At 39.8% G+C, this 27,141-nt stretch overlaps 1 protein-coding gene across 1 annotated transcript in view; it reads right to left on the bottom strand.

The window, feature by feature from the left end:
• Nucleotides 1–374: 374 nt before the first annotated feature.
• The window catches only part of SLC35F1 (solute carrier family 35 member F1), a 248,675-nt gene continuing 221,908 nt past the window's right edge, over nt 375–27,141 (bottom strand). The window contains exons 7-8 of the mRNA XM_040552702.1: nt 26,052–26,206; nt 375–4,593 (exon numbers count right to left, since the gene is read on the bottom strand). Coding sequence (XP_040408636.1) covers nt 4,369–4,593; nt 26,052–26,206 — 380 coding nt within the window. The 3' untranslated portion in view covers nt 375–4,368. The remainder of the gene's footprint in view (nt 4,594–26,051; nt 26,207–27,141) is intronic.

The raw sequence follows: 27,141 nt of genomic DNA, 5'->3' as shown, positions 1-27,141 counted from the left end.
TCACACACACAAGTACATTGCCCCAGATTAATTCTAGCATGATTAACCATTTCAAGAGGACAGTAGTGGAGCACTTCTATGTCTAAATGAGGGTGACTAATATCAGGATATTAGAGGTAGCCATAGAAGCATGGCAGAGACAGAGGAGACCGTGTATCCTTCAGGAGCAGCACCTGGGGGCCAGGTAGGATACCTAAGGATGTCTGATGGCACATGTTTAGCACCTGAATTACACCTTTGGAAGGAGTTGTACCTTAACTACTTCTCAAGGGAAAGAAGTCCACAACACACCAATTATACCCTGCAGTCAAGATTTACACTTCAGAAAAAATCATTTGAGGCTAAGAAACCAGTAAGGAAGCAGACAAATAAAATAATAACCCTGCTTTCATAAAGCATTTATTTTTTTTATTTGAAAACATTATACAGGCATTACATTGCCACAGCCAGTCCATATAGGAGCATGCAAATATCAAAATGAAGAAAGGTTTGTTCAGCTTTTTGATGCAGGATTTGGGGTTGGGATTCTGTTTGCTTGGTTTTGTTTTTGGTTCATGTTCCCATCTGCGGTGTCAAGATTAGTGTGCTTTATTATGGCATTTAACAGTAAAATCCTACCCATGGGGTAAAATTTGTATTTGTAGCTAGCTTAGGAATACTAAATGGTTTAAAAAAAAAGGAAAACAATACTACACGCTTGTCAAAATGTTAATAGCACAAGTTAGCAATCTCTACACTATACATTGAAACTTTTTCATATGACACAGTGGTGCAAAATTTTCAATTGCTTGGTCTTTTGTTGTGTTGTTTGGAAAGTTTATAGGTGGAACAAGGACAAGTTCTGTCTCCCAGTGAAGGTTTTCATCCAGTAGCAGAAAATTACATCGGTCTTGCAAAGGGCTGCTCAGTGCCAGCAGTATATCAGGGTTTCAGTCTGTTCAGGCAAGAATCTACACAAAACTAGTGATGCCCTAATGCAACACGGAGAGTAGCTGCCAGTTAGATAGCTGAACCTCTGCTGGTGTGTACTGAGGTCTTGAACTGCAGGAGACAAGCAGGCAGAAGTAATGCTTTCCTTCACTAGACCTCAGCTTTTCAGTCAACACAGTTACTTGTAAAGCTATACTACTGTCTTCCTTTGAGGTCCATTGCTCAGCACACTGGTGCTAATTGAAGTTCACACCTTTCTTAATGGGAGATGCAGAAAGTGAAGCAGCCCCACTCTGCACGTGAAACTCCCCCTGTGCAAGTAACACAGGGGATGGTGGCTGGGTGCAGAGTGCACACCCAAACATTCACAACTTATTTCCGTACAACAGAGCCTTTTAAAATAGACTATAAAAACAGCTCTAGATGGCATGCCGCAGACACCCATGGTTTGCAAACTCTTGTGTGTAAAAACTCCCAGTCTGGTGAACTGCCCAGGACATGCCTTCTGCCCAGCTCTTTCTGAGGAGACTCCAACAAACATCTACAAGTTAGTGTCAGAAAAATGAAGAGGGGTAGGCGGAAGGACTACAAACATTTGGCTTGAAAATAAATACTAATAATGAAATAAACCAAAACCATAATGCAAAATGAAGGAACTGTAAACATGGAACAAACACACACACCATCCTCAAAGGTCTCAAGACCAACATGGGGACTAATGTTCAGAGAAAGGTATTTAATTGGTATAAAAGGTAGCAAAAAGACTTAGATGACAGGTGCCCACCAGAGTGCCTCCAAGCACCTGAGAGAGCCGTGGTAATTGTGACCAAAGCCCCTGCTCCTGGGGAAGGTATGAAACCTGCCTCAGGTGGAAGCCCTCCCTGGGCTTGACCCAAGGACGTTTGCTGGCCCACTGTGCACAAGGGCTTCACCCAACCATGCGCTTCCACATGGGTTTCCACCCTGCAAAGCTCACCCTGAAGTATCAGGTGATCATTCTTGTGTGGGGGTGTTTTTTGTCTTGTTTTGTTTTCTGTGAAGCATGTAGTATTTAGACTTTCCTTAACACCTCCAGAAAAGGTACTGTTGTTTCTCTGTGGGAATCCTCAGAGCTTTAAAAGAAAAAAGAAAAAGCTTGGGAAGATGAAGGAGGATTGAAGGAGCAGGACTTGATGATCCTTGTGCGTCCCTTCCAACTTAGGATATTCTATAATTCTATGATTCTACGGATGCTAAATAAGATTAATAAAAAACTGAAGGCAATGAAAAAAAAAAACAACCTACAATTGTTATGATTTTAAAACCAGGCAATCTTAATAGAAGATTCTGGAATGTTTTGGGGCACGGTTCAACAAGACCCTTCCCTCAGCTGCAGTGGGAGCCTAGCAGGCAGCCTAAACACAATGGGACAGAAATCGACTCTTCTCCTCACCCACAGCAAGAGTAAGATACAACATACATCTTCTGTTCAGTAGCATTTTGGCATTTGTCACTTCACATATATTTGTACACATACTTTTCCCAGTCTGCTTCAGGGAAGTCCCTTCTATATTAAAGCAGAACAGAACTATAAAAGATGGATATTACCTCAGCAGAAATTCATCCTGCTTGGTTGAACTGTGGCCTTTCTAATCTCCAGAGTACAGATTTTTCTTTTTTAAGGAGAAATAGGAAAGTTGTATTTTTCAAACATGAAGACCTACATTTTCACTTTAGACAGACTTCTTCAGCAGAATGACATTCAAATCAAATTCATCTTATATGCCCACAAGCAAAATATTCGTCAGTCCTGCTGTAAACCCCATTTTCAAATACAATGAATATATACATGCTTTTACAGCACCATTGTGTACTTCTTAAACTCCTTTCTTCTAAAGATCCTGAAACATTCTAAAGTAACTTGGTCCTATAGCACCCCTGTGAGGTAGGTCAAATATCTTTATTCCCTTATATACAGACTGGGAAATGCAGCCACACAGAAGGTAAGTCATGCCCAAGATGATGCAGAGATGTGGCAAATCTGTGAATAAAACCAAGCTCTCCTGGATCCCTTTCCTCTCTGTTAGGTATAAGGCTATCTCCCTTTCCTTAATTTTAAATTAAAAATAGATGGTGGAGGTTGAAATAACCATTTCCTTTTATTGTGCTCTCAGAAGAGCGAACGTACAGGCAGATATGGATTCTCAGGGCTGCAGCTAAGATTTCCCCCCTTCTGATAAGGCTCCTGGAGCAGAAGTGCAGTTGCAGAGCACACCCTTACTACTTTCACATGTCACCAAAAACACAAGAAAACTGCTGAATTATTCTGCTAGTTTTGTAGTTAACGAAAGATAATTGGCTACACCCTGCCAGTATGAATGTCTTTGTGCTACTGCAGCAATACCAGCAGATGGTCCAGTCTTTCTATTCATGAATTCCTCACATAATCTTCCCGATTTTTACAATTTGTGGGTTTTGGTGAAAAACTGTCACATTTCTAAATAGTTATTGTTAGAATAATGAACCACAGGAGACTAAGCAAACTGGAACGGCAGAAGGCGCCCTCGATGCACTGAGTATCTAAAATAAGTGCCCTGATCCACAAGATATGTCATCTTACCATGGAGAGGTACAATACATAGGAAACTAGAAAATGTATTTTTTTTTTACAGATTAAAATTTAAAAAGTAAGAAATCTGTGTTAATCATGACTACAGAGAAATTAACTCCCTGTCACCTGATGCAGAACCTCAGCCGCTAGGAAATCTGCCATGGATCATAGAGAGGTCAATGCTTGAGTACTTCACTTCTGCAAATATAGAAAGGCTAAAATGCTCGCCTTATACCTATTCCTAGAATAGAGACGGATATTGTAAGTTGTCCCTCCTCTGGATTCATGGAACAGATTACCTAGAAAGGGCAACTAGATAGCACAGATGAATTTATTGTCTCCCTCACCAAATCCAAGGTGCTAGCAAAAATGTGTCAGGGGGTTGCCACCGTGAGTAACCCATCTATTTTGTGCAAACAAAGAAATCTTAGAGAGAAATTAACAGTGACTGCACACATGTATTTGCTGTAAAAAGGTGGCTTGTCCACAACTGGTGTGGCTTAGGCATAATATCTCTCAGTGGGTGCAAAAACACCCTTCGGTTAATTTCTTCTCGTAATTTCAGCTTATATATTGAATAGCTTTCCCAGGCAGTTTGACATTAACTGATTCATATACAGCAGTTTGTATGGCAAACATGCTGTTAACATCATAAACGAGGGACTGGCATCTCCTTGCAATGAACACCCTGGAACAATTAATTTTATTTTTATGAGCTTTCCTTATTTGCTACCTTGCAGCTCACCGGTGTAACTGCACCTGGTAAATACCTTTCTCTATGTACAATACAGAGATAATGGATATATGAGCTCCACTGAATCATCAGCAGGTGATCAACGGCCCTGGGTTTAGGCAACTCTAATGTGAGGCTCCTCTTCTGTCTCCTGCCCCAGGCTGGTGTATGTTACCGAAGGCTCCAGCTGGCCGGTGGCTGGCAGGTCTACAACAGGTCCTGAAGGGTTTCGAAATTGCTTGTACACCCGAGGATCTTGGGCTACGTAGGTGGACGTGGAGGAGTAGAGCACCAGCCCAACAAGGATGGTGAAGAATGACAACAAATAAAGTCCTGAAAACTAAGCAGAAAGAAGAGTACAGTCATTAGACATGGCACCGCTCATCCTGAACTCATGAAGACCCACGGACAGAGGTAGGCATAGATTCTTGTTGTGGCATGCACATCACAAAACAAGCCTTCTGTTACCAGGATGGCAAACTTTTGGGGGAACATCTCTTTTTTAAGTTGGTTTGCTCCAATTAAGTCCCCTGTCTTCCATAGCTGGTACCTCCCCATGGCCCAGGCTATTGAGTATTAGGTGGGACGTGGGAAAGCTGGGCTCTGGTCACTGATCCTAACTTGAGTTTGTTGTGCTTTTAGCCAAGTTAACTACCTCTGTGAGTGCAAGTGTCTCTAGCTCCAGTGTGGGGTACCATCATCTTCAGAGTTTTCTGTCAGGTGGCAGCTAAATACAAAGTTAATTACAGCTAAACCATGTTAGTGAAGTATACTATGCCACCCATAATATAAAAATACCAATAAAATAATATAGATAACATTTAAAGCATATACTTTTTTTTTCTTTTAATTACTTTAATAAAGGTCCTTAAGAAGGCCACCCGCAGCTTCTTTTGCTTGTAAACTGAAAGCAGATGACAGAAGATTTAGTGTGAGTTAGAACAGGACAAGATTCATCTGTGAAACATGCTCTGGGTTGACCTCAAGAGGTTTGACAGCACTTGTGGAAAGCGACTAACTGAAAGGTTAAGCATGCATATTTTGGCACAGAGCACCACTAGATCAGAGGTCAGCCTGAATTTTCTGACATGTCCAGACACAGTGTGCCTGGACTGGGAATATAACACAAATAACTATTTTTGGCAATATGTTAGTCCTTATGGGTAAAGGTAAAGCCAGGGATTTAAAAGCACAGACAAGTGAGTAGGAGCTTTAGATACTGTATGTGTCTCCTGCCATGGGGGACACAAAAATGGCTTTAAGACCATATGACTTGTCTCTTGATCCTAGATTACAAGTTATTCTTTCTTGTATGTTGTGTGTGAGAACCTGTGATGGACAAATTGTCCAGCCAACTTGTTGGTGGGAATATAGAACAGATTTGTAGTCACTGGGACTTTAGAAAGTGCCTGTGTTCTGCATACTTCAACACCAACAATTAGCTGCAACCTGTTATTAACTGCTTCATGCTTCATGACATGCTTCATTTTATTATTTTACATAGAGGTGTCTGAAAATCCGTTCTTTAATCCTAACTTATATGGTGCTATGATGGATGCCCAATTTGTCTCCTTTGGACCATTTCAGCGCGGCACAAAGTGGATTGACCAGGCTGTATTATCTTGGCAGAAGCTTTTCAACAATTCTGCTTCTAATATTTAAAGAAATAATTATTGTGGTAAAAGTGAATTTTACTGAATTTACTTAAGTTAACTTAGTACTGATGCTGATTTGGTGCAGTTTAATAGATCTGCAGAACCTGTGTACAGAACCTGAGGAAGCATTTGGCTTTTTTTTTTACAGAATCTGAATGATCTTCAAGAACTTTGGACAAATAACACACGGTGACATATGTGGACCTGTTTTTGTTTCCTACAGCTGGTATGCACGCTTTAGAGGGAAAGCACCATAATGGGGAAAGTTTAGAGTATGTCAGAAGGATTGCTGTGTAGGAAGAGTGCTGCTTTTCATCAGTTGTTAATTGTTTTTTTCCAGGAATGTCACCAGGTCTTCACGTGTCATCTGGCAGTGTGATACGAGGTAGTCATCGCACTGTCCCATCAGCTGTGAACCCATTGTTGAGTGTTACAGTGAGTCTGCTGAAGGATTCCTCCCGTGTGACATGGCTCTAAAAAGGCTGGGTTAGGCTTAGATCTCCCCCATGTGGCAATCAAACCAAAGTCAATCATTTCAAAGCATTTTTCCAGTGGATTTTTCCCCCCTTTTCAGTTTAATTTTTCTCTCAGCACTTTCCCCTCCCCTTCATGAACTTGGGTAGCACAAGGCAGCAGTGGGTTAAATTAAGCATAAGCAAAACTGAAGAGCAAATTGTGTCTAGTTTCCCAAACTGGGAACTAGTTCCCTAGTTTCCCATTGTCCCTCCTTTCTACCTTATGCCTGAAATTCTCACCCAGGACAGCCAGCTGGCTTGCTCTACCATATAACCAGAGTGCCAGCCAGATTTGTGATTGCCTTGTGTCCTGCTGCGAGGAATCCGTGGGGCTTCCAACAGCTAAATGTGCCCTTATTCTTGCTCTGGGAGCTGCCCAGCCAAAACCAATTCACTTTCTCTTTATTCCATGGCTTCAGCTCTGCCATATCCCCCTCCTCTTGGCCATACCTCTCATTCTCCTCCCTGCGGCTGCCTGCCAGTGGGCTCTTTTGCCTGATAATATTCTCTCCATGGCAGTGTGTCCCCCAGTGGCAGTTCTCCAGCCTGGGAGAAAGGCTTTGGATGTAGCTGGGGGAAAGCTAAACAAAGGCCTGTGAATCATTTGTCTTTGGTATCTGTGCACAGCTATTGCAAAGAGACCTGGATCCTGCCAGCCCTATACCAAGACCAGTCTTTACCTTCCTTTCTTGATTAGAAACAAGTTAAGGCTTCTTTCTGCAGCAGCTCCCCACAACTCTAAAGTAGAAGGGTTGTTACTAAGGTTAATATAGGAATATATACTGTAGGCATAGGAAAAATCTCTGTGCTTTTTCAATACTCTTTCAGACTGACACAAAGTCCCCTGAAATCGATGGATATTTTCCTCCTGTTAAAATGGCTGTGAACCCAGCAGCGTGACGGGAGGGTGCAGACAGTTCATCAAATACAAAATCTGTTAGTCACTGTACTGTGTTCTTCAGACTCTCCAGCTGAAATCTTTGTGGTTTATTGAAGATAGTGTTTCGAGCAGGCATACTCTACTGCTACAGCTACACGTAGGTTGTTTTTTTTTCCCATCTTGACCTGCAAACCTCATCTGCTGAGACTCACTATTAATAGACAGAAAAAAAAAAAAAAAAGAAAAAAAAAAGAGATTTAAAAACAGCAGGAAGAGCTGCTTCTAAGAAATGAAGTGAGAGATCATTTTGCATTTCTACCCTATGCATAACTGCACTACCAAACTGCAAGCTCTTGGATAGTGTGCAATTCCTTTCTTTGACTAAAATGTTAGTTGACAATGGGATTGTGCTTCATGTTTCTAACTTATCTCCCACTTTCTACAGAAAAATATTTCCTCTAAGAAAAAATATTTTAAAAATATCCAGATTTGTATGTCTCTCCAAATTCCACCTCCCTCCATGCTACACAGGATACCAGCAAGCTGTTCAACCTCTTGCATCCTGGGATTGCTTTTTTTCCCTTATATGAATTTCTTTTGTGAATGAAAATGATTTTTAGATGACCCTCAGTTTCTTACCCATTTAAAAAAGACAGTAGCACTTGGTTTCTTTTTTTACCTGTTCACTCTACAAAGTAAAGAACCAAACTGTCCCACATCACATGTCTATTCAATAGTCCCTAGAAGAGTAGGATTCAGCTACACACCAACAAAGAAAAAATCAGAAAAAATCCTGTCCTTTCACTTAGGATCTTAACAAAGATGGTAGACATAAGAAGACATATAAGAATTTCCAGCTGAGAAACTGAGACATACAAAGACAATTATACAACCCCAGATCACACAGGAGCATATGGCAGAGTTAGGCAATGAATTCAGCATTCCAGAGTATCAATCTAACTCCTTAATCTACAGACTTTTATATTCGACTGCTTATATATATTACATATTATTCTGCTAGATGAAATCCTCTGACAGTCATGTAAGTCACACATGGCTGCACCAATGTGTAAGTTCTCTGCAAGCAGGAATTTATCTTAAAAGTAAATGACATTTACCAATTAACATTTTCCGTGCTAACTTGCTTGTATAATACATTAATTAAACACACTGATACATTGCATTTAGCTTTCAGCCTGGACTGAAGCAGAGATCACCACAAAGTCAGGAACCAGGGACTCCCTGTGTTGCTGCATAATGCCCAGTTTTGCCAAGCAAGAAATATGCATGTAAAGAACAGTGCTTCTGATCACCTGAATCAAAAGAAGGGAGATTAACTTGCTACAAAATAAGGAAGGGAAACAGGGACATCATCCTCTGAAGGGAAGACAGATCTCCTTTTCCAGAGAAAAACTGTTTAGTTACAATAACATTTCAGATCTTATCACTGACATGAAAACTTACTGAATAGTCAGATCAAATAGTTCGATCAGCACAGCACGTCTCAACATGGCTGCTTTGCTCTGCTCTAAGAGGGTGTCTATAAATGCTTTCCCAGTCACATGTATTCAACAGGGAACACACAAAGGTATTTACAACAATTAAATACTAGAAGGACAAAAAAGATGTTGTCTCTAGACATTATTTAGTACCTGCAGTTAAAAAAGCTCGTACAAAACGACTGTTAAGTTTCAGCATATCCATTTTAGGTGTCTGTCAATTTGAAGAAAAGCATACAAAGCAAAAACTAGACAAATGCAACAAGATAACATGTATATCAAGAGTTACTCAGTCTATCAAAAAACACATTGATTCTGGGTGAGGGGATGTTTCTGGTATTTATCTAAAAGATATTCCTTAGGGAACCAGTAGTTGAATGCATTCACTCAGCCAGGCTTAGCAGAAAAATTAATGGCATCGGATGGCATAGCTGCAGGAGCAGGGACCTAGCTCCTCACCCTGAGATGTGCTAATGCAACCCTGTGCAACCCTGCCAGAAAACCAGTGCAGCACTAAGCTCTAGCTGACCACAGAAAACACATGGTAAAACCAGTCCTGCTTTCTGTTATCCACGCACAAATTCATTTACATTAAGCAAGAACAAAACCCAAACATTTCTGCAGTGATTTAAAATACATATATATAACTACAGTGCTAGATGCAATTATGGATAGATTTTATAAGGATTATTTGAAACTTCATTTATATATAGTATCTTTGTTCCAAGTGACTCAAAATTGGGCATTTGGGGAATAAGTTAAGCGTTACAAAATTTCTAAAATGAAGAAGAAAAATATAAAGGCACCTGAAAACCTATTTTTCTTTTTAAATCCTGACTGGACTATTAAATCTTTCAAAATTTACCTCCCCACACACACTATTTCCTATTTCCTACTTCTAATTAGTCTCTCTGTGCAAAACTTGTCTTTCATAGACCTGTAAACCTTTATGACTAGAACACTACTAGTATTTCCACTTGAATTTCTTGTGCTTTAAAGTAACCCAGTTTAAAAAACTGGTGCAAAAGGAACTTCTTGATGGGGAGCAAACAGTGCACCTGAGCATCATCTTGAATAGTGATAAGACAATGACGGTAGAGGAAAATACAAAGAAAGAAAAACTGTTCAGAAGACAGAAAATTCCAGTCTAGTTCAGGAGAGAGTAAGGCATTCTTCATTATACAGACCATGATTTTAGGAAGGAAAGCAGGAAGAAAGGGGATATCAGAATCCTTGTATAACAACTAGGAATTGTTGCACTGTCTGCCTCTGCACAGGGAATTTGCAGGCTGGTATTTCTGACTGTCACAGATGTCCACATCCATGTTACCATTGGCACAAGGGCAAAACAACATCTACAGCGACAAAAACAGACAGATGTGAGTCTGCAGAAAAGCCCATGCTGACAAAGGAACTCAATGATTTGCTAATTTTGGTTTTTCACTAAGCTATCATGGTAATGATCATGACCGTTATTACAAATGGTTATGAAAATGCAAATTCTCTTTCACTCGGTCCATTGAACTGGAAATAGTCTGTGAGAGCAGATTTTTCAGCTGTGGCACTCTAATTCCATTTGTATTTCACAACAGCAGCATAGTCTGAATCTCTTGGCAGGTAACACAACTCCCAGCTCCTAACTATGGCAACCTAGCTGTGCTTTGTAAGTCTTAAAAAGGATTTTTTTTGTTGTATGACTAAATGAAAACCTAGAATTACCTAGTTTCATATATTAACTGATAAACCATGAAATGAAATAACTACATTTTCCCTTATCTTGGCTACAAATTCTCCACATTTTGACAAAAATGAAAAAAAAGAAATCAGGCCTATTAATTCTACTTTTAAACCTTCTTAAAAAGCCATCTCCTAAGAACTGCGCTCATGAAGAGGGACAAAAATTTCCGTATCGGGGGAATTCATTTAGTCCCATATTCCTGTTGTCATTCTCCATGCTCTCCAGACTGGTATTTCCCATCAATGTTTTATTCCAAGCAGTGGGTCTGTGCAGCCTGATGAACTTTTCTGTTTTCCAAACCAATTCAGCTTGTAATGTATGCTGCACAGCCAATCAAATCCAAGGCCAATGAGGGTTCCCACACCGGCTTATGTCTTTTCCCTCGGGTAATTTCACACATGACTACCTGAGCGGGCTGAGCTAAGGGAGCTAAAACCAAATTTCTCTCATTATCTTTTATATAGCAAACAGACATTTTCACTTGGTTTGATGAATCGATTGAGAGACTGAGCTTCTTTTCACACAGTTTTCTATTTTCACCTCAAATATAGCAAATGAAGTTCACTGTGGCCAAGTGCAGCAGTTGCACTGCAGGATGCACATACTCTCCAGTCAGTAGGAGTACCAGGAAGGGTGAATGCTCAGAGGGCTATGAAGTCACACAGTCCTTCCACTTGCATAGCTGGATATTATAGATATATTACTTTATTAATAGGAATGGGAGGCAGTATCCTTGTCATAGCTCATAGCTCTCTCTGATGATTGCCTCAGCTCAGCCTCACAAAGATCTGACTAAGTTGGCCATAGTCCGGGACTGTGACTCAAACTGTGGCTGACTATTTTTGCTCCGTCCTGGAAGGGAGATGTTTCTGTTTACTCCTAATGAGAAGGAAAGGATGCTCCCTTTGGGATTCAGGGTTTACCCTGCTCTTTATCAGGACAACAGCCTGCTGGTTCAGCCTGTCACTGCTCTCTGTCTTTGTCTGATTACTGATCCCAGGTGAGAGTTATGGGCAGAATATTTCCTCAGGATTTCCAGACGTCTTTCCAAGCGGACTGCAGAAATAAGCTCTAGGCAGGTGATGATACATATTGGTCATCAGCAGAAATTGGGGCTGCCACTCCTATCTTATAAAAACCACATGGCACCAAACACCAAGAAGGATCGTTGTGACCTTCCACACTTGAGCCTTTATATGTAATGTTAGATCCCTCAGCTCTTTAATCTACAGATCTCTAGGGGGACTGAAAATGCTCAGATAAGGTTTAGCATGTCTTATCAGCTCTCAAACTACGTAAAATTGAATGTCCAAGCAGAGATGTTGGTTACCCTGCTGAGAAAGGTAACAAGGGGTGCTGGCTAGCTTCAGTAATGATGCCAACTCCTGGACTAGGAGTCTGTCCACTAGCAGCAAGATTAAATTATTGTCACACTTCAATGACCTCCATCTATTTCCAAGGCAAACTGTGAGGATACAGTCTTAAGTGATGACTTAAGGCCCAATCTTGCCCTCTGAACTCATGCAAAATGAAATTTATAGCTAGTTTCTGCACATATTTTTTCTTTTCTGTCCATTGGCAGTCTAATGAGAAGTTTTTCACTGGGTGAAGGAGGCTTGAGTTGCAGGGCATGTCTCAACCCATCACTGTTGCTCATTCCAGCCATAATCCAAAGCAAGAGACATTGGGTTTGCTTCAACAACAGCACAAACCTGACATCAGACTTGTTGCTATTTGGTTGAAACAAAGAAGCCAAAGGAAGACTGGCCCCTGCCATTTCAAGGATGAAGAAAGGCCATATTTTTCTCTTCCTCCTGCCTGCGTGCATCCTCAGTTTGCCTTAAGTCAGATGAAATGGAAATATTTCCTTAATGTTGTGTGAATTTTTTCTCCTCTGTATACGGATTGTCAGGGCTGTGGGTGCATTCCCCCCACCTGGGGATTTGTCTGCCTGCACTCAGGGTCAGCTCAGCCAGGGTGCGTGTGTCCGGCCATGAGAGGCCTCAGCAGAGGCCTGGCCCCATCCTTCGGAGCTGCTGAGAAGCTCTTCCCCTCGGTCATCGCCACTATGCCCATGGCCAGACTCATGCCTCCCTCTGACCTAGGCTTGGCATCCCAGCTTGACCTTGGCGCTGATCAGTTCTTTGTAAGCTGAGGGTGTCTATACAGGAGAAAACGGGGAGATGGTTACCAGAAAACTATCATCACAAAGTCCAGTAAAATTTGGGAAACTTCATAGTTTTCCTGGAATCCATTTGCGGAATAAAACAAACTCATGGTCAGAACTGATCGTATTTAGAAAAATCCTCAGAGGTTGATGCCAGAAGCTGTAAAGCAAATGCTTGTTTTGCACAAATCTGCATGATTTCATGCTTCTCAAATGGCATAATTAGAATAATGTTATAGTAGAATGTCCTTCCTAAATACATGCCTGTTAGGGCAAAACGTTTGCCTGAAACGTCTTTTCTTGCTTTCCTGGATGCTGGGATATATGGGAATGCTACTTTCTCTTCTGCTTCCCTTTGTTGCCTCCACCATTAGATGTGGAGAAAAAATAAGCCTGTGTTCAGTACCCCTGCAGTACCAGCAGTCTATCTAATTAAAAAGTGCAAGGTAGAATGAGTCCTGCAATGTTTTAATCCTTTCTTATCTATATAGGAAAGACATTTTAATGTGAAGTAAAAACAGTTATATTATAGTGTTCTAATTTCCTGTCAGCATCTTTACTGTGGTAAAAAGAGGCTTCAGCTCTGGTTATTTTATATCAATCACTTGGCAAGAATATTTTAAGATAAGCTGGGAGGGGGGGAGCCCACTCTTACAAGAATAAGCAGGCCCACATAGGAAAGGGGTTACTATGTTCATTCCATATGCATAGTAGACCATCAGACCATGACAAATTTAATCAGTCTGTGCAGAAAATCAGTGGTAAGGCTCCTTTTAAGTCATCTTAATATTAAAAGGAGGAGCACAACAGAAATACTTATAAAAATAAAAGTAATTCACCATCCCCACTATAACCTTTCAATATTTGAAAGATTTGTTTTATCAGCCATCAGTTGCCACGTCTTTTCATTTTTGTGTGTAAATATTTAATAAAGTAGCAGCAGTCTGCTGTACTTGATTCTGTATAAATGTATATGAGGCTAATTGTGTTCAAAACAGAGGTTACAATAATTTATTCAGCTTGGATCCTTTGTCTATATTTTTTCTGCTGAGTCTATCAATATATTCATGTAGTCATGCTCTCCCAGAACGGCATTCTTTTATCTCAGCCATACAAGCAGGGAGCATTCCTGCCCTGAGAAGCAAGGTATATGCAGCTGCGATTACCTTTAACACGAGTAACTATGTAAGCTGTCTGGAGAGAGTGTGATACTGCTATTTCTCATCAGGGTGCTGCGTGGTCTGCTGTGTTTGCTGCAGGCAGCACGAGGCAAAACTTCAGGAGCTCCAAAAGCTCTCAACTGAGTCAACTCACCAAACAGGCATACTAGGGAATCAGCATGGAAAGTGTGTCCTAAGCCATCCAATCCAATCCCCCATGGCTGTGTGCAGCTAGGTCATATATTCTATCTGGACAATATGCCCTGTCCTCCTGTAAGCACTATTAGGGCTTTTGTCCTGTCCTCCTAATTTATCTGGAGTCTGTTCTTGAACCTCCCTGCTGCTATAGCCAAAAATCCCTTTCTAATTTCTATTCCACATTTATACCTTCTCAGTTTCTATCCATATGTTCTTATGTTGACATTGGTCTTTAGCTCAAATAATTTTCCTTTCTTCCTTGTGTATTTATATATTAATTTGTATATGTTGAATATGTCCTATTTCAGTTTGTCAGGAATCAAAGCTATGCTACATATGACAAACATTTTTTAAGATTTGTATATCCAGTTTGTTTTTGGAGGATACATGCTTAGTCTGCCAAGGCTTTAGACAATACAAGAGAAAGAGGTCTGCTGGCCCTCTTGGGCTGACCAAAAACCTCCATAGCTACAGCTAGCAAAGTGCTGTCCTAGTAAGCAGTGCTGTCCTATGGCATTAGCATTTCCCCATCATTACTAGAAATACCTGGACTGACCCATTTGGAAACAACTACACCACAAATGCATTCAAATTCCTCCCATCTGTTGCCACTGACATAACCTTGAAGTTCATGCTTCATAGCATTCCTCAATGTCATCCAGTTCTTGTCTGATATTTCAATCCTCCTTCCTGTTGAAGGTGCCAAACTATTACTACAGTCACTACATAAGACCAACTCTTTGGGAACTCCATCAGTAAGCTCCTTTTAGCAGACTGTTTCTCCTGGCACACTGCTTTTCCTTTATCCTCATAAGCATGTCTTACCCATCTTACAGTCTTCATAGTGCTAACCCTGTACTTCAGCTTAATTAATAATTTTCTATACCGTACCATACAAAAGCCTCAGAGGTTAGATGTACCATTTGTCTACCCTAGGCCGTGGGTCTGAAAGCTTCCAGTTTAGTGGAAAGGGGGAGTTTAGTCAAAAAGAAGACGATTTTTGAAGACTTTCTAACAGTGACTAAAATACCCTACTGCTTAGATCGAAAATGTGTAAGTGAAGTCTTCTGACTGATGTTATGTCTGCCTGTTGACCCAGTTCCCTGATTTTATTTTAGGAAACACAAGGTCTTTTTGAGACTTTAAAACTATCTGCAGCATTCACTGATTCGGCTGGCAGGAGGCACAACTGGACTAAGAACTTCAATCTAGTTAATCAAAACATCAGGTTTTCTTCTCCTAAACCAAATAAAAATTCTTGCTACATTGTCAGGAGTTTCTTCAGACTCAAGCAAGTCTCTTCCATGTCCCTGGCCTGGGTTACTGAATCTTGCAAGTTCTTCTATACAGCTATTCCTAGATGAATTCATTCATTTGCCAATTTCACACGTTTTTCTTCGGAGTAGCACGTGGACCATGTAGATGCACAGGCATCAGTCCTAAAATACTTCCTAAATATTTCTACCTTCTTTCCAAGTCACTTTTGGAAACAAGGAATTACTCATTTCCATATGAAATCTCCAAGTTTATAATACAGGTATTGCATTTAACTCTTACCATTCACTTTCAAATTGATTCCTTCAATCTCTGTCTTTGGCTAACTTCCAGACTCTGTTTTCATGTGCTAAGGTGGAAATAATATTCAATTTGCAGAGTCATAATTTGAAAATCTTTGTAGATTTTTGGTAACTGAACCATATTTAAGCTTTTGAATGCTGCTGCTGCTTTACCAATTCATGACCTTTTTTGGCTTTCTCCTTTGGGCTGCAAATGATTGCTGAGGTATGTAACTCAATACTTTCATTGTAATTGTCTTCAGAAGTGTGCTTGACTTGGGAAATGCTGAGGTTCTCATTTAATTTGATTTTTTTTCACAATTAAGTATGAACCTAAGCCTCTTGGGCTTTGCTTTCATATTCATTGAGTTTTCATTTAGAAATGGTATGTTGTTGGTAAGATGCATCTCATTTAATAGGATGTCTTCATTATGTTTTTCTCTCTGCATTTTTTATTATAATAAAGTAGAAGGCAGTATTAAAAAGAAAAGGTTAGAGGATGCATATGTGGTTGTTGTGGTTTAACCCCAGCAGGCAGATCATCACCACACAGCCACTCACTCGCTCCCCCCAGGTGGGATGGGGGGAGAGAATCAGAAAGGTAAAAGAGCCAGAACCCGTGAGTTGAGACCAAGACAGCTCAGCAAAAGCTGAGCACAAGCACAGCAGAACAAAGAATCCATTCACTGCTTCCCATCAGCAGGCAGGGGTTCAGCCACCTCCAGGAGAGCAGGGCTCACCCCACGGCAAGGCTCCTTGGGAAGACAAACGCCATCACCCCAACGTCCCCCCTGCCTCCTCCTTTCCCCCAGCTGCTGTCGCTGAGCTCGGCGCCACACGGTGTGGGACATCCCTGTGGGCAGCCTGGGCCAGCTGTCCTGGCCGTGTCCCCTCCCAGCTCCTGGGGCACCCCCAGCCTCCTCGCTGGCCGGGCAGCACCAGGAGCAGGAGAGGCCTTGGCTCTGTGTGAGTACTGCTCTGCAGCGACTGAAACATCCCTCTGGTATCACTGCTATTTTCATCAAAAATCCAAAACACAGCATCATAGGAGCCTCTACGAAGAAAACATACTCTATCCCAACCAAAACCATGACAGGGGTTGACACAAGTGTTTTTGTTACAACATTTTTTTGTTTTCTGCAGTTCATCCAGACCCTTTTCTTGTTTTCTGTTTTTATGGATTTGTATTACTTCACTCCCCCCGTATTTCCTTTTTCAGCCCCCATGTTCACCAGCACCTTCAAAACACATACAGTTTTGTTAAAGCTTTACCATGCAAAAGTTAACTATTTTCTATAACAGGAGGAATTCTGCTAATATGTCTGCACTTTTGTATTCAGTAGAAATTAAGAGCACTTCACCTTTACTTTCCACTTGACTCATCACTACTTTTTCCAAAACAGTATTTATTTCCTTTAGGATGTGAGAATTAATCTTCATAACGTAATCTGTGGTATATTTAAGAGATCTCTGAACAACTTTTCCTTTATATTGAAACCCCAAACTAATTTCAAGTAATTTGAGGTAACTGTTATTTGGCTCCAAGGGTTCAAAGCCCATTATTATGGTACTTTGCTACTTGCATTTCTTTAAGTCAACAATATCCAGTTATTAACTTGAAATGAAAATGATTGATGGATGGAGGCTTTACTGCTAAAGATATTGTTGCATGTCCCACCAGTATAATTCTGCTGCTTCCCTTCAGCTGCTATTGTGCTCATGTGTCTGGAGTGTTGTTCATCCTGAGAGCAAAGGTGGGGACAGAAAAGTCTGGTGGGACTGCCTCGTCTGGCTGCAGACAGCTGTGACTTCAAATTACATACAAAATAGAACAGCACCTAAATTACACACGGCCCCCAGTTCTGTAACCATTTTTCACTAGTTCCCTAAACACTGCTCCTCCTTTTCTACCCCTGCCAACAAAACAGTGAGGACTTGAGGGGCTTCAATATTTATTCTCAGTATTTATTCTGCAAGGTGTTGAAAATTCAAGTCCCATGATAGTGGTGTGAATTGCCTTCTTCAAGCAGTTGAAGTATATTTCTGTTTATTTATCCATGCTCAACTCACTCTCCAAAGACAATTCTAGGAGTTCTTGTTCAAGACACTTAAAAAGGACTATTTTATAATAATAACTGAAAGTAAGCATAAGACTGTACAGAGAAATGTCAGTGTTGGAAACTTATAATCCTGTGGTTCCTCTTCATTTTGTATTAAAAAAATGGAGGAAACTAATAGTTTCTATGCTAGGACATATTTTTCATTTGAAAAACAACAACTTCACACTATAAGGTAAGTAAACCACTTTCCTAGTGCCTTATAGGTCAGAGCACTTAAGCAGTTCATTGCAAACAAGCCTGACCATCAATTTCAGTAGATTGCCAAGGCACATATACTGGCTCTTTTCTTTCTCTGGGGACTGTCTGTGGACAGGCCGATTTTATACATTTGTTTACTACACTTAACATTTAAATTCTGTTTTCATTCTAAGTATTCTTTTGAGTAGTCAATATCCATTAGGCACTTCACTATCCAATGTAATTAAAGGCAGAACTCAGTCATGTAGCAGTGCTTTTTCTCCCCAACTGGCTGGATCATCAGTTGAAACTACTTCCTTCTTCATTCTGAGATATGTTCTATTGAGTGATTACACGAGTTTAAACTGGCCTCAGACTCCTTTTATACAAATGAAAAGTTACTTCTATATTTACTTTGTGCGGGTATTAAGAAAAAGTACAAATGTGTTGAATTGAAGTGCTCTTTTGAAACGGCAAACAAATCTTCTAACATTTTAATACTTGAGCTATGTAGGGACTTGTGATGCTAAGATATAAAAAGACTTAATTCAAATGTTACACAATAAAAGTGGTGGGGGAGAAAATGGGAGAAGAAAAGAAGCATTATGACCATTTAATCATTGACACAAAAAAGCAAAAACCATTCAGTGAGTTGACAACCAGGTGTGGAGCAGCAAGGCGCAGAACAGTGCTGTTGTCAGTAAACCCTGTTAACCAGGCATTCACTAAGAATATTAAGACATCTAAATTATAAAGTCAAGAGAATAAGAACCCAGGCATGGGTAGGAAGATCAGATCCTTGCCATTATTTTGCTGTAATTATGAACTAGTTCTGGCTAGGAAACCAAATCTTTGTTCTGTAATCAAAGGAAAAAACAAACAAGCAAACAAACAAAAACCTAAACTAAAATGAGATGAGAAGTAAACACTGAAGCTCTTTCAAGACACCAAATGCTGTTGTTTCTGAAACAAAGTGTGCTTGCTGGAGACAGGCAACTGACGACTGCATCTGTTATGAAGAAGCTTCACTGCAGAAGCCTGGAAGCCCTAAAGGCTCTTCCTTGGGGTTGTAGGCTGCCTAATGCAGAACTGCTTTCTCATGACTGAGATCTTCCAGTCCCAGAACACGTGGCCAAAAAGTCTGGAAACTATGCTCTGCTGCAATCTATTAGATGAGCAGGCAAAACAGCAGTCAAGGTCTGAGAGATGCTACACTGTGTTTCATACTGAAAATAATTTTTTCCTTTAGCATTTCTGTTTTGATAATTAGATATTTCCAAGAGGAATGAATTTTGCTGGAAAACTCCCAATTGGTTCTGTTGTGAGCAGTCTTTTTACACGAGAACAATAAAAAATATATAAATATATAAATAAATAAATAAATAAATAAAAACAAGCTAAAAGCCCTGAAAACAACCTGCATACTGTGACATTCATGATGAGCTAACAATGCCTGAAAAAATATTCTTGAAATTGAAGCCTCCAACACACCTTCTGCAATACAAATGCCACTTTTACTCTCTTTTTTGATGGGTCCAAATGAGTGAGTATCCATATTTCACTGTTCCTGGATTGCAACTATTGATTCTATTGCAAGGTGACACTGTGAAGGAAAGAAACACCCTTTAACAATGCAGTATTTTAAGAAAACTGCCATAACAGTGCTATGCTGTTAAACATCTACTGTCAGACCATGCAGTATCTTGGCAGCAGTAATTTCCTTTCCTAGCTTCTACTCCCTTGTGTCATTTTACTTCAGAGTTTTTTTATTGCATGGCATCCTGCACACTCAGACAAAGGGTAAGCGGATGTGGCCCTTTACATATGTATACACCCAAGTGTGACTAAAAACACACCTAACACCCTTCGACCTCAAGGTAGCTCTTTGAATACAGATGCCTAACTTCTCCTCTCAGAACTACTTCGTAATTGATTACAATTTGTAGGAGGATATTCAAACAAAGAAGTTAGTAAATTTAAGAACATGTGAAGACGCAGCTTTCAAAATGGCATTTAGACGAAAGGCATGCACACTGCATAGCTTCACCGGAACCGAGTTGTTGAGAGGGAGTCCCCCCTGTAAGAAATGTCATAGGAAAATCTGCACTTAGGTTTCTGCACATCACCAATGGCACAATTATTTGGCAATGTGATTTATACTTGTTATTATCAAAGGCTCAGAAGCCTTCACCAGTGTAACAGCCTTATGAGATTAAATTCCATTCAAATGGAGGATTTATGGATCATGCAGATGGCATACCTGATTTAACTGGGGAAAATATCCTGACGTATATGGCTGAGGAAGTAATACTGTAAAAGCTGGTTGTTTAGCCTCCACTACCTGCTCTGTTTGAAATAATGATGTACCACTGACCACACCACTGTCAAAGTTTAAAATATGCAGGTGTCAATCCCTTAACAAGTGCAAGCAAAGAAAAGGCTCTTACTGACTCCAGCTTATACTTGCAGATGAGTTAAAAAAGACTGAGAACGTTATTTGAAGTATTTGCTCAGCTTGGTCAGATGATTTGAAAAAATCTCTTAGATGTTTATGGTAAAAGTAAAACCACCAAGTAAAAATAAAAGTAATAAACAAAAAATCATCCCACCAAACCAAGTCTACCTCCTGCTCCCAAACCACTAACAGCATAATAAAATCAGGACTGTCTGAAAGCACTGTAATGTCCTTTAGAATTTTTCTTTAGGAGGCAAAGACAAAATGATTCTTTAAACTATGTAGTTAACTATTTGCTTCTTTCAGACTGTTCATACATTGACACGGAGCATATGGAGTCACAACAAGGCATGGTCTTTATCTCCACAGCCATTAAGCTGTGAAGCATTTTTAAGATTATTCTTTGAGGAGCAGACTTTCCTTATTTAGAAAAGTGAATTAAAGCCCACTGAAGTCAGCAGAAAACCTCATACTGGCTTCAGCAATCTTGGATCAGGATAGTAAAGTACACAATTTTAAAGGAAGCTCTTAATACTTATTTCCAGGAAGGGCCGAATTCTCATCTCAGTGAAGTCTACGTAAATCCACAATTCATGGTCATTGCTTAGGATCCACACTGGCAAAAATGAAATTTGAACCTAGTGCACTACTTGTACCCACTCCTCTCCATTATATTAAAAACCACTCTCCTTTATAGCTTGTTTCTAGATGTAATGGGGAGGTTGTCATCTGCTCCCTTCCATTGGAGGGACTCGGCTGTTAGAATAAAGCCATTTCTAGAAGTACCAGTAAGTGAGGTTTCAACTGGCACCACTTCTGATTTCTAGTGATGAAAGTGTTTGGGTATCATGTTTATTTGTGCAGCCAAGTCCTTTCACAATGTTACTTGCCATGACTCTAAATCAAGATATATGACTTCATTGATTTATTATGAAATATATGCATTTTCTTCATTTGGAATTTGTTACTATATGCAGAAATTCTGATTTTTTTATAGCTAAATCTTGGATAAAATAATGAATGATTTTGCCAAGACAGAATATAATTGACGGTGCTTGGCTTGCTAGTCAATGATATAATATAGTGTGACTAGACCTGCTGGTGCAGAGCATAATCAGTATGCATGCTCTAGCTGGTGGAAAACATAAAATAAGCTGCTTAGATTATTTAGTGAGAATGCAATTTGCTTAGAATGACTAAAGCCCAACATATGGCTTGCAAATGAAAAGTATGAACTTCAAAAACTCACTTTAAAATAAAGCTAAGGCTGAGAATAAAACACTGTTGTGGTTTAGCCCGGCTGGCAGTCAAACACCACACAGCCGTTCGCTCACCCTCCCCCCTCCCTCTCCGGGATGGGGGAGAGAAACGGGAAAGTGAAGTCTGTGAGTTGAGATAAAGACAGTTTATTAAGACAGGGAAAAGAATAACAACAATAATAATAATAATAATAGTATTAATAGTAATAATGTGTACGAAATAAGTGATGCACAATGCAATTGCTCACCACCCGTTGACCGATGCCCAGCCTATCCCCGAGCAGCCGTCCCCCCCCTCCACCCCGGCTAGCCACCCCTATATATTGTTCAGCATGACGTCAGATGGTATGGAATACCCCTTTGGCCAGTTTGGGTCAGCTGTCCTGGGTCTGTCCCCTCCCAGCTCCTGCTGCATCCCTAGCCTGCTCGCTAGCAGGACAGAGAGAGGCTGAAAAGTCCTTGGCTTGGTGTAAGCACTGCTCTACAACAATTAAAACATCAGCATGTTGTCAGCGCTCTTCTCATTCTAATCCAAAACATAGCACCCTGCCAGCTACTAGGAGGAAAATTAACTCTGTCCTAACTGAAACCAGGACAAACATAAAAATGAATATTTCCCAAGTGAAAAAATAACAGAAGTTATACTAAAGCTCCAACCCCTTAAGACTGGAGAGTTGGCCCCAAATTTCCCAGAACCTTTAGAGTGTGGGAATAGTATAGTGCTCGGTACACTATACTACTGCAGCCTCTGACAGGGCAAGATGAATGCTGTGATGGTATAGGTTAAAATAATAATAATTAAAAAAAGATCGCTTTAGGGCTCTGATAGCCTTTGTTTTTCAAAGCATTTAGTTGTGCTTAAGAAAAAGGTGAAATAAGAACAGATATCTAGAGAAGTTTTGACCATCAAAATTGCAAAAAATATATAAATATGGTGAGAATTAAGAAAAAGGATATGGACCTTTATGCTTAAATGCTATTGCAATGGCCAATATTCAGCCACCAAACAGGCTAGATGCCTTTCTCCACCCACTGGAGAACTAAAAAGTGAGTTTTGATTTGGGGGATGCAAATAAACTTAAGAATGAATCAGTACAACCTAGTCAGTATCTATCTTAAGATGAAAGTCATAAATCTTTATGTTTTGATAAAATAACTTCGACAATTAGCATGTTGAATTACGAGCATATTACCAGAGCTGTGTCAAGTTAACATGCTGTATTTCTAGCTTCCACAGGCTGGGGAACTGTTTAATGCACTACAAAGATATTGTCACACAAGATAAAGAATATAAATGCAGCTGTTTACAAACTTCCTGTCCTGTATGTCATGATGTTACAAGTCTGTATAATAAAAAAAATGAAATGATAACTAATCAAAACACTTCAAATGCAATCTTCTCCTCAGTTTGGTTTCAGAGGCTCTAAAGCCCAGTTAAACTAATTTCCTGCGTTTTCCATGGATTTTTCATAGATTTACTGCTATAGGTGCAATAAACCTGTCTCGTAATAAAAGTAGCAGCAGAGAGAAAAAACTGTAACTGTTTCTTGAAAGCCTCATAAAATTATATTCTGCAAGTGGCACTAAACCACTCAGTTGATCCTAATTCGGTATAAAACCATTTGCTTCCCAGTGAAGTAGGGCTTTGCCCATCGGTCAGTGCAGCAATAAGCAAAAGGAGCTGTGCATCTGAAGGAGGTCTACAGCTGGGCTGGGAATGAAACAGCTTTTCTGAAGCCAGAAAACAAGGAAGAGTACACAGGCTTAGGAGGGGAATAAATTTATATCATTTAATGTTAACGCACTAGACTTCATTATTGAGTGCAATATTCACAATTCCACACCGTCACATTAAACAATACCTGATATTAAAGAGAAAGAAAAAGAGGAGGTGATCTGACTGAGGATAAAAATATTAGCTAAAGAAGTGACCACATAACTGAGTGAGCTTTTAGATCTAGATGTTCTCTGAATATAGACTCTCTTTTTGAATTTCTACAATGTGAGTTTGAAGGGCATGAAAGGAGACACTGACTGCTCTGGAAGTTGATACTACATTTCAGATAAGGTCTTTCCGTAAAGTCCTAACAAAGGTCTTCTCTTATCAGCAGTTTGGCTGGGAAGAACAGAGGATTGACACACATGAGTTATACAGACTGCAGGATGCATACAAGTCACAAAGGAAAAGCATTGATGAAAAAAGTACATACGGCATTAATATTTACGGAGTAGCATGTCCTGGAGAAAAGGAAAGACAAGAGCATTGCACGAGGTGCTGGAGGGGCCTGTGCTGCTTCTCGAGTGGAAGGCCCTATCTCAGGAAGGATGAATTCCCAAGGTGCAGAGGTAAACAGGGAGGTGCTCAGGGGAGCAACTAGCCCGTCAAAGGAGGAAAGAATGAAAGACTGTGGCTTGCCCTGACTAGACAAGTAGGGTCTGAGAGGGATACTATTGCTCTCTACTGATGAACCAATGAAGTAGAACGCTAAGGAGAGGAGGGGATTCTTCACGCTAAGGATACCCGTGGCGCAAACAATGAGTGGATCTAAACTAGCCACAAGTAAATTTATACTGGAAATATAAAGGTTTCTAACTGTTGGAGCAGTGATGTTCTAAAACATCAAGGAAAGCAGTGGAGGGAAAAACAACAACAACAACAACAACCAAACCAGAAAATTAAATAGGCTGAATAGGCTGAAGAAAGAGTTCGATAAGAGTTTTGAGGAAAACTGCATGAGAAGATGACCTGTGGGAGAAAGAGATTTTCAAACAGCTTTCTAATCAGCGGAGTACGGGCCAGAGGAGACCAGACTACTTCAGAGGTGGAACTCAAGGGTTTTATCAGGACAGATGATGAAACCTTGCTTTCAACCGTAAAGGTTTCCAGTTGTGAGCCTTCTCTTCCTGAGCACTTTTTCAGTAGGGGCTCTTAAAGAGAGGCCAACGTGCCACTGTGCTCAAGAGCTGACATGCACTCACACTAGAAAGATGAAGTGTTCATGAAATTGGAAGTTCGTCCTTCTTGTCTCTTCTAATGTACAACAATTAGACACAGGGAAAAAATGAAAGCTTTTATGCACCTTCTGCCTTTCAACTGCCTGAAGTTTAAGGTTTACTTTTGCAAAATTGTCCTTTTTTGTCATGTCTGAGTAACACTGAGCAGAAACCCATCCAACTCATGCTGCCTTTTGAGTTTCTCCCTCTAAAAGAGTTTAATTTTGCTAAAACACCACCACCACTATTTTCAGAATTAAATTTGTCTATCTTTTATTGTGTAATATAAATATTTTTCTTAGAAACACTGAACTAACACCACCTTTTTGTGGACTAATACTACCTATTTTGCTATGTCTATCAAATAATATAATTAATAAGGAATAATAATTTTCAGCTAATACCTAATTTCAAATACTTTGGATTTGAAGTGTGGGTCAGAACCAAATCGCCATGAGTCAGACATGTAAAGCAGAAGATAATCTTTAAATTTCAGTTTCTATACTTGCTATTCTTCTGTCTGAAGAAAATAAGAAGCAATGGGGAAAAATAATTTTGTTTTGGACTCTTAAGTTTTTAATTTTCTCTGTCTCTTTCAGATTCATTCAGGTGCCATTAGTACCACAAAATCTGATTTGTTTTGGATAGCTAATCAGTATTGTAAGGCTTTCATTTATCTAACACTTCTCAGGGCCACCATTTTAGCTATCAAGTAACCTTCCTCTTATGAATAAATGATGATACAAAGCAGTTGCCTCCAACATCCCGATGCCATTTTCATAGGATGGCCACTGAGGGGATGTTTGTGAATAATGCAGTGCAGTTCCTTGCTACTGGAGACCAAATGTTTGCCTGTACAACACAATGTTTTAAATATTAGACGACCTGAGAGATAAAAATTTAACTTCAACACAAATCTGCCACACATTTTGACTTTTTCACACTAACAGGCGAGCCATCGGTTTGGCTGGCTAGAAAAGTGTAATTCATGAACAGTTATGAGACATAATTTCAGAATCAACATGAAATGAAACGACCCTGTTACTGGTCAAAAAAATTCTGAAGAATTTTTGGAAGAGTCCTTCTCTTCCTGATACTGCCCTGGTCATAGCAGCTGAAAGTTGCCTCTGATCAGTAAAAGGAAATTAGTAATACGAACGCTTATGGACAGGTACACAAATCTTAAAAATCATAAGACTGAATTAGCTCTCTTTAAAATTTGTTATATAAAATATTATATATATATGTATATACAGCATATATATTATACTTTGTATAAAATTAATTATAAAAGTATTTTTTAAATCTGTGTTTTTACTGTGTAGATCTAGCAAAGTTTGGAGATTTCTCTTGTTTCATTGTTCTGCACTACTGTTTCTTCAGGCATACAGCTATTACTCAAACACATCTCTTATTTCCACATACCTTGTAGTGGAAGAGGAATAATCCACAGAAGAGGCTGTACAGGTCAGCTGTGAGTAAGGAGAGGTTGACAGCAGTAGCACTGGTTTTCTTTATGACCACTGGCATAAAGCTGTAGAGGCCAAACATACAGGCACTAAAGCCGACATACAACAAGCCTGCAGAAGAGAAACAAGAACAAAGAGTGACCTTCCACAGCGTGCAGAAATGACTTGTGTTTTTAGGAAGAAGGCTGTGTTTTTAGGAAAGAATGGAGAATACTTTTTTTAAAACACAGATTCAAATTATTAATATGTGCATATATATATATATGTATATGTATGTAGACTAAGAGCATAATTCTAAATACATATGAAAACCAGTGAAAACCATATCCATACAGCAGTGGACATGCAGTCTCCTCTCTGCGGTTCCCATAATAGCAGTGCTGTTTTAAATCAGTCTTATACTACTAACGAGTATCTTACATCCAACATAAATTTGGATGAAATAATGTATCGGACATGTCAAATCTAGTCTTTTAAGAGATGATTGTCCGCAACACCCACTGTGTTCAGCTGAGTTGGAAGGAGCACACGTTTTCTAGGAATGGGCCCACAGGATGAATGTAAAAGTACTTTCACAGGAGTTAATGAGCCGACAGACAAATGCATGACAACAGCATTCAAGTGACAGAGGTCCTAGTCTATTTTGCCCCCAAACTTGACAAATCACTTCACAGTTTTGAACCTCTGTTCTTCTACCACTTTTTTCTGTCTTCCTTAATAAGGCTTTCTGGAGCTGAGACTATTTCTTGCTACACGTTTACAAAGTGCCTCACGCAATTAGATTGTTAGACACTAATATAATAAAAATACATTACAGTAAACATTTAATTTCATTTTAAAAACTAAATGACTTACTGGGAAGGAATTCATTCCTTCAGTTATTGCTTGATAAATCCCAAGACAAATAAATCAATATGAAGTTAAAGAAACAGCAAACACTTCACTCATCTGCTCTCACGCAAATGATAATTCTTAGGCTGATGTATGCTGCAGAATTCCCAGCTGATATATGCACAAGCCTATATTTAGACTCACACCAGCTCTTC

The sequence above is a fragment of the Cygnus olor genome, chromosome 3, assembly GCF_009769625.2.
Source record: "Cygnus olor isolate bCygOlo1 chromosome 3, bCygOlo1.pri.v2, whole genome shotgun sequence".
Classification (NCBI taxonomy): Eukaryota; Metazoa; Chordata; class Aves; order Anseriformes; family Anatidae; genus Cygnus; species Cygnus olor.
Note: the sequence above shows the minus strand (reverse complement) of the source record. Positions and strands in the feature narration are given on the sequence as shown.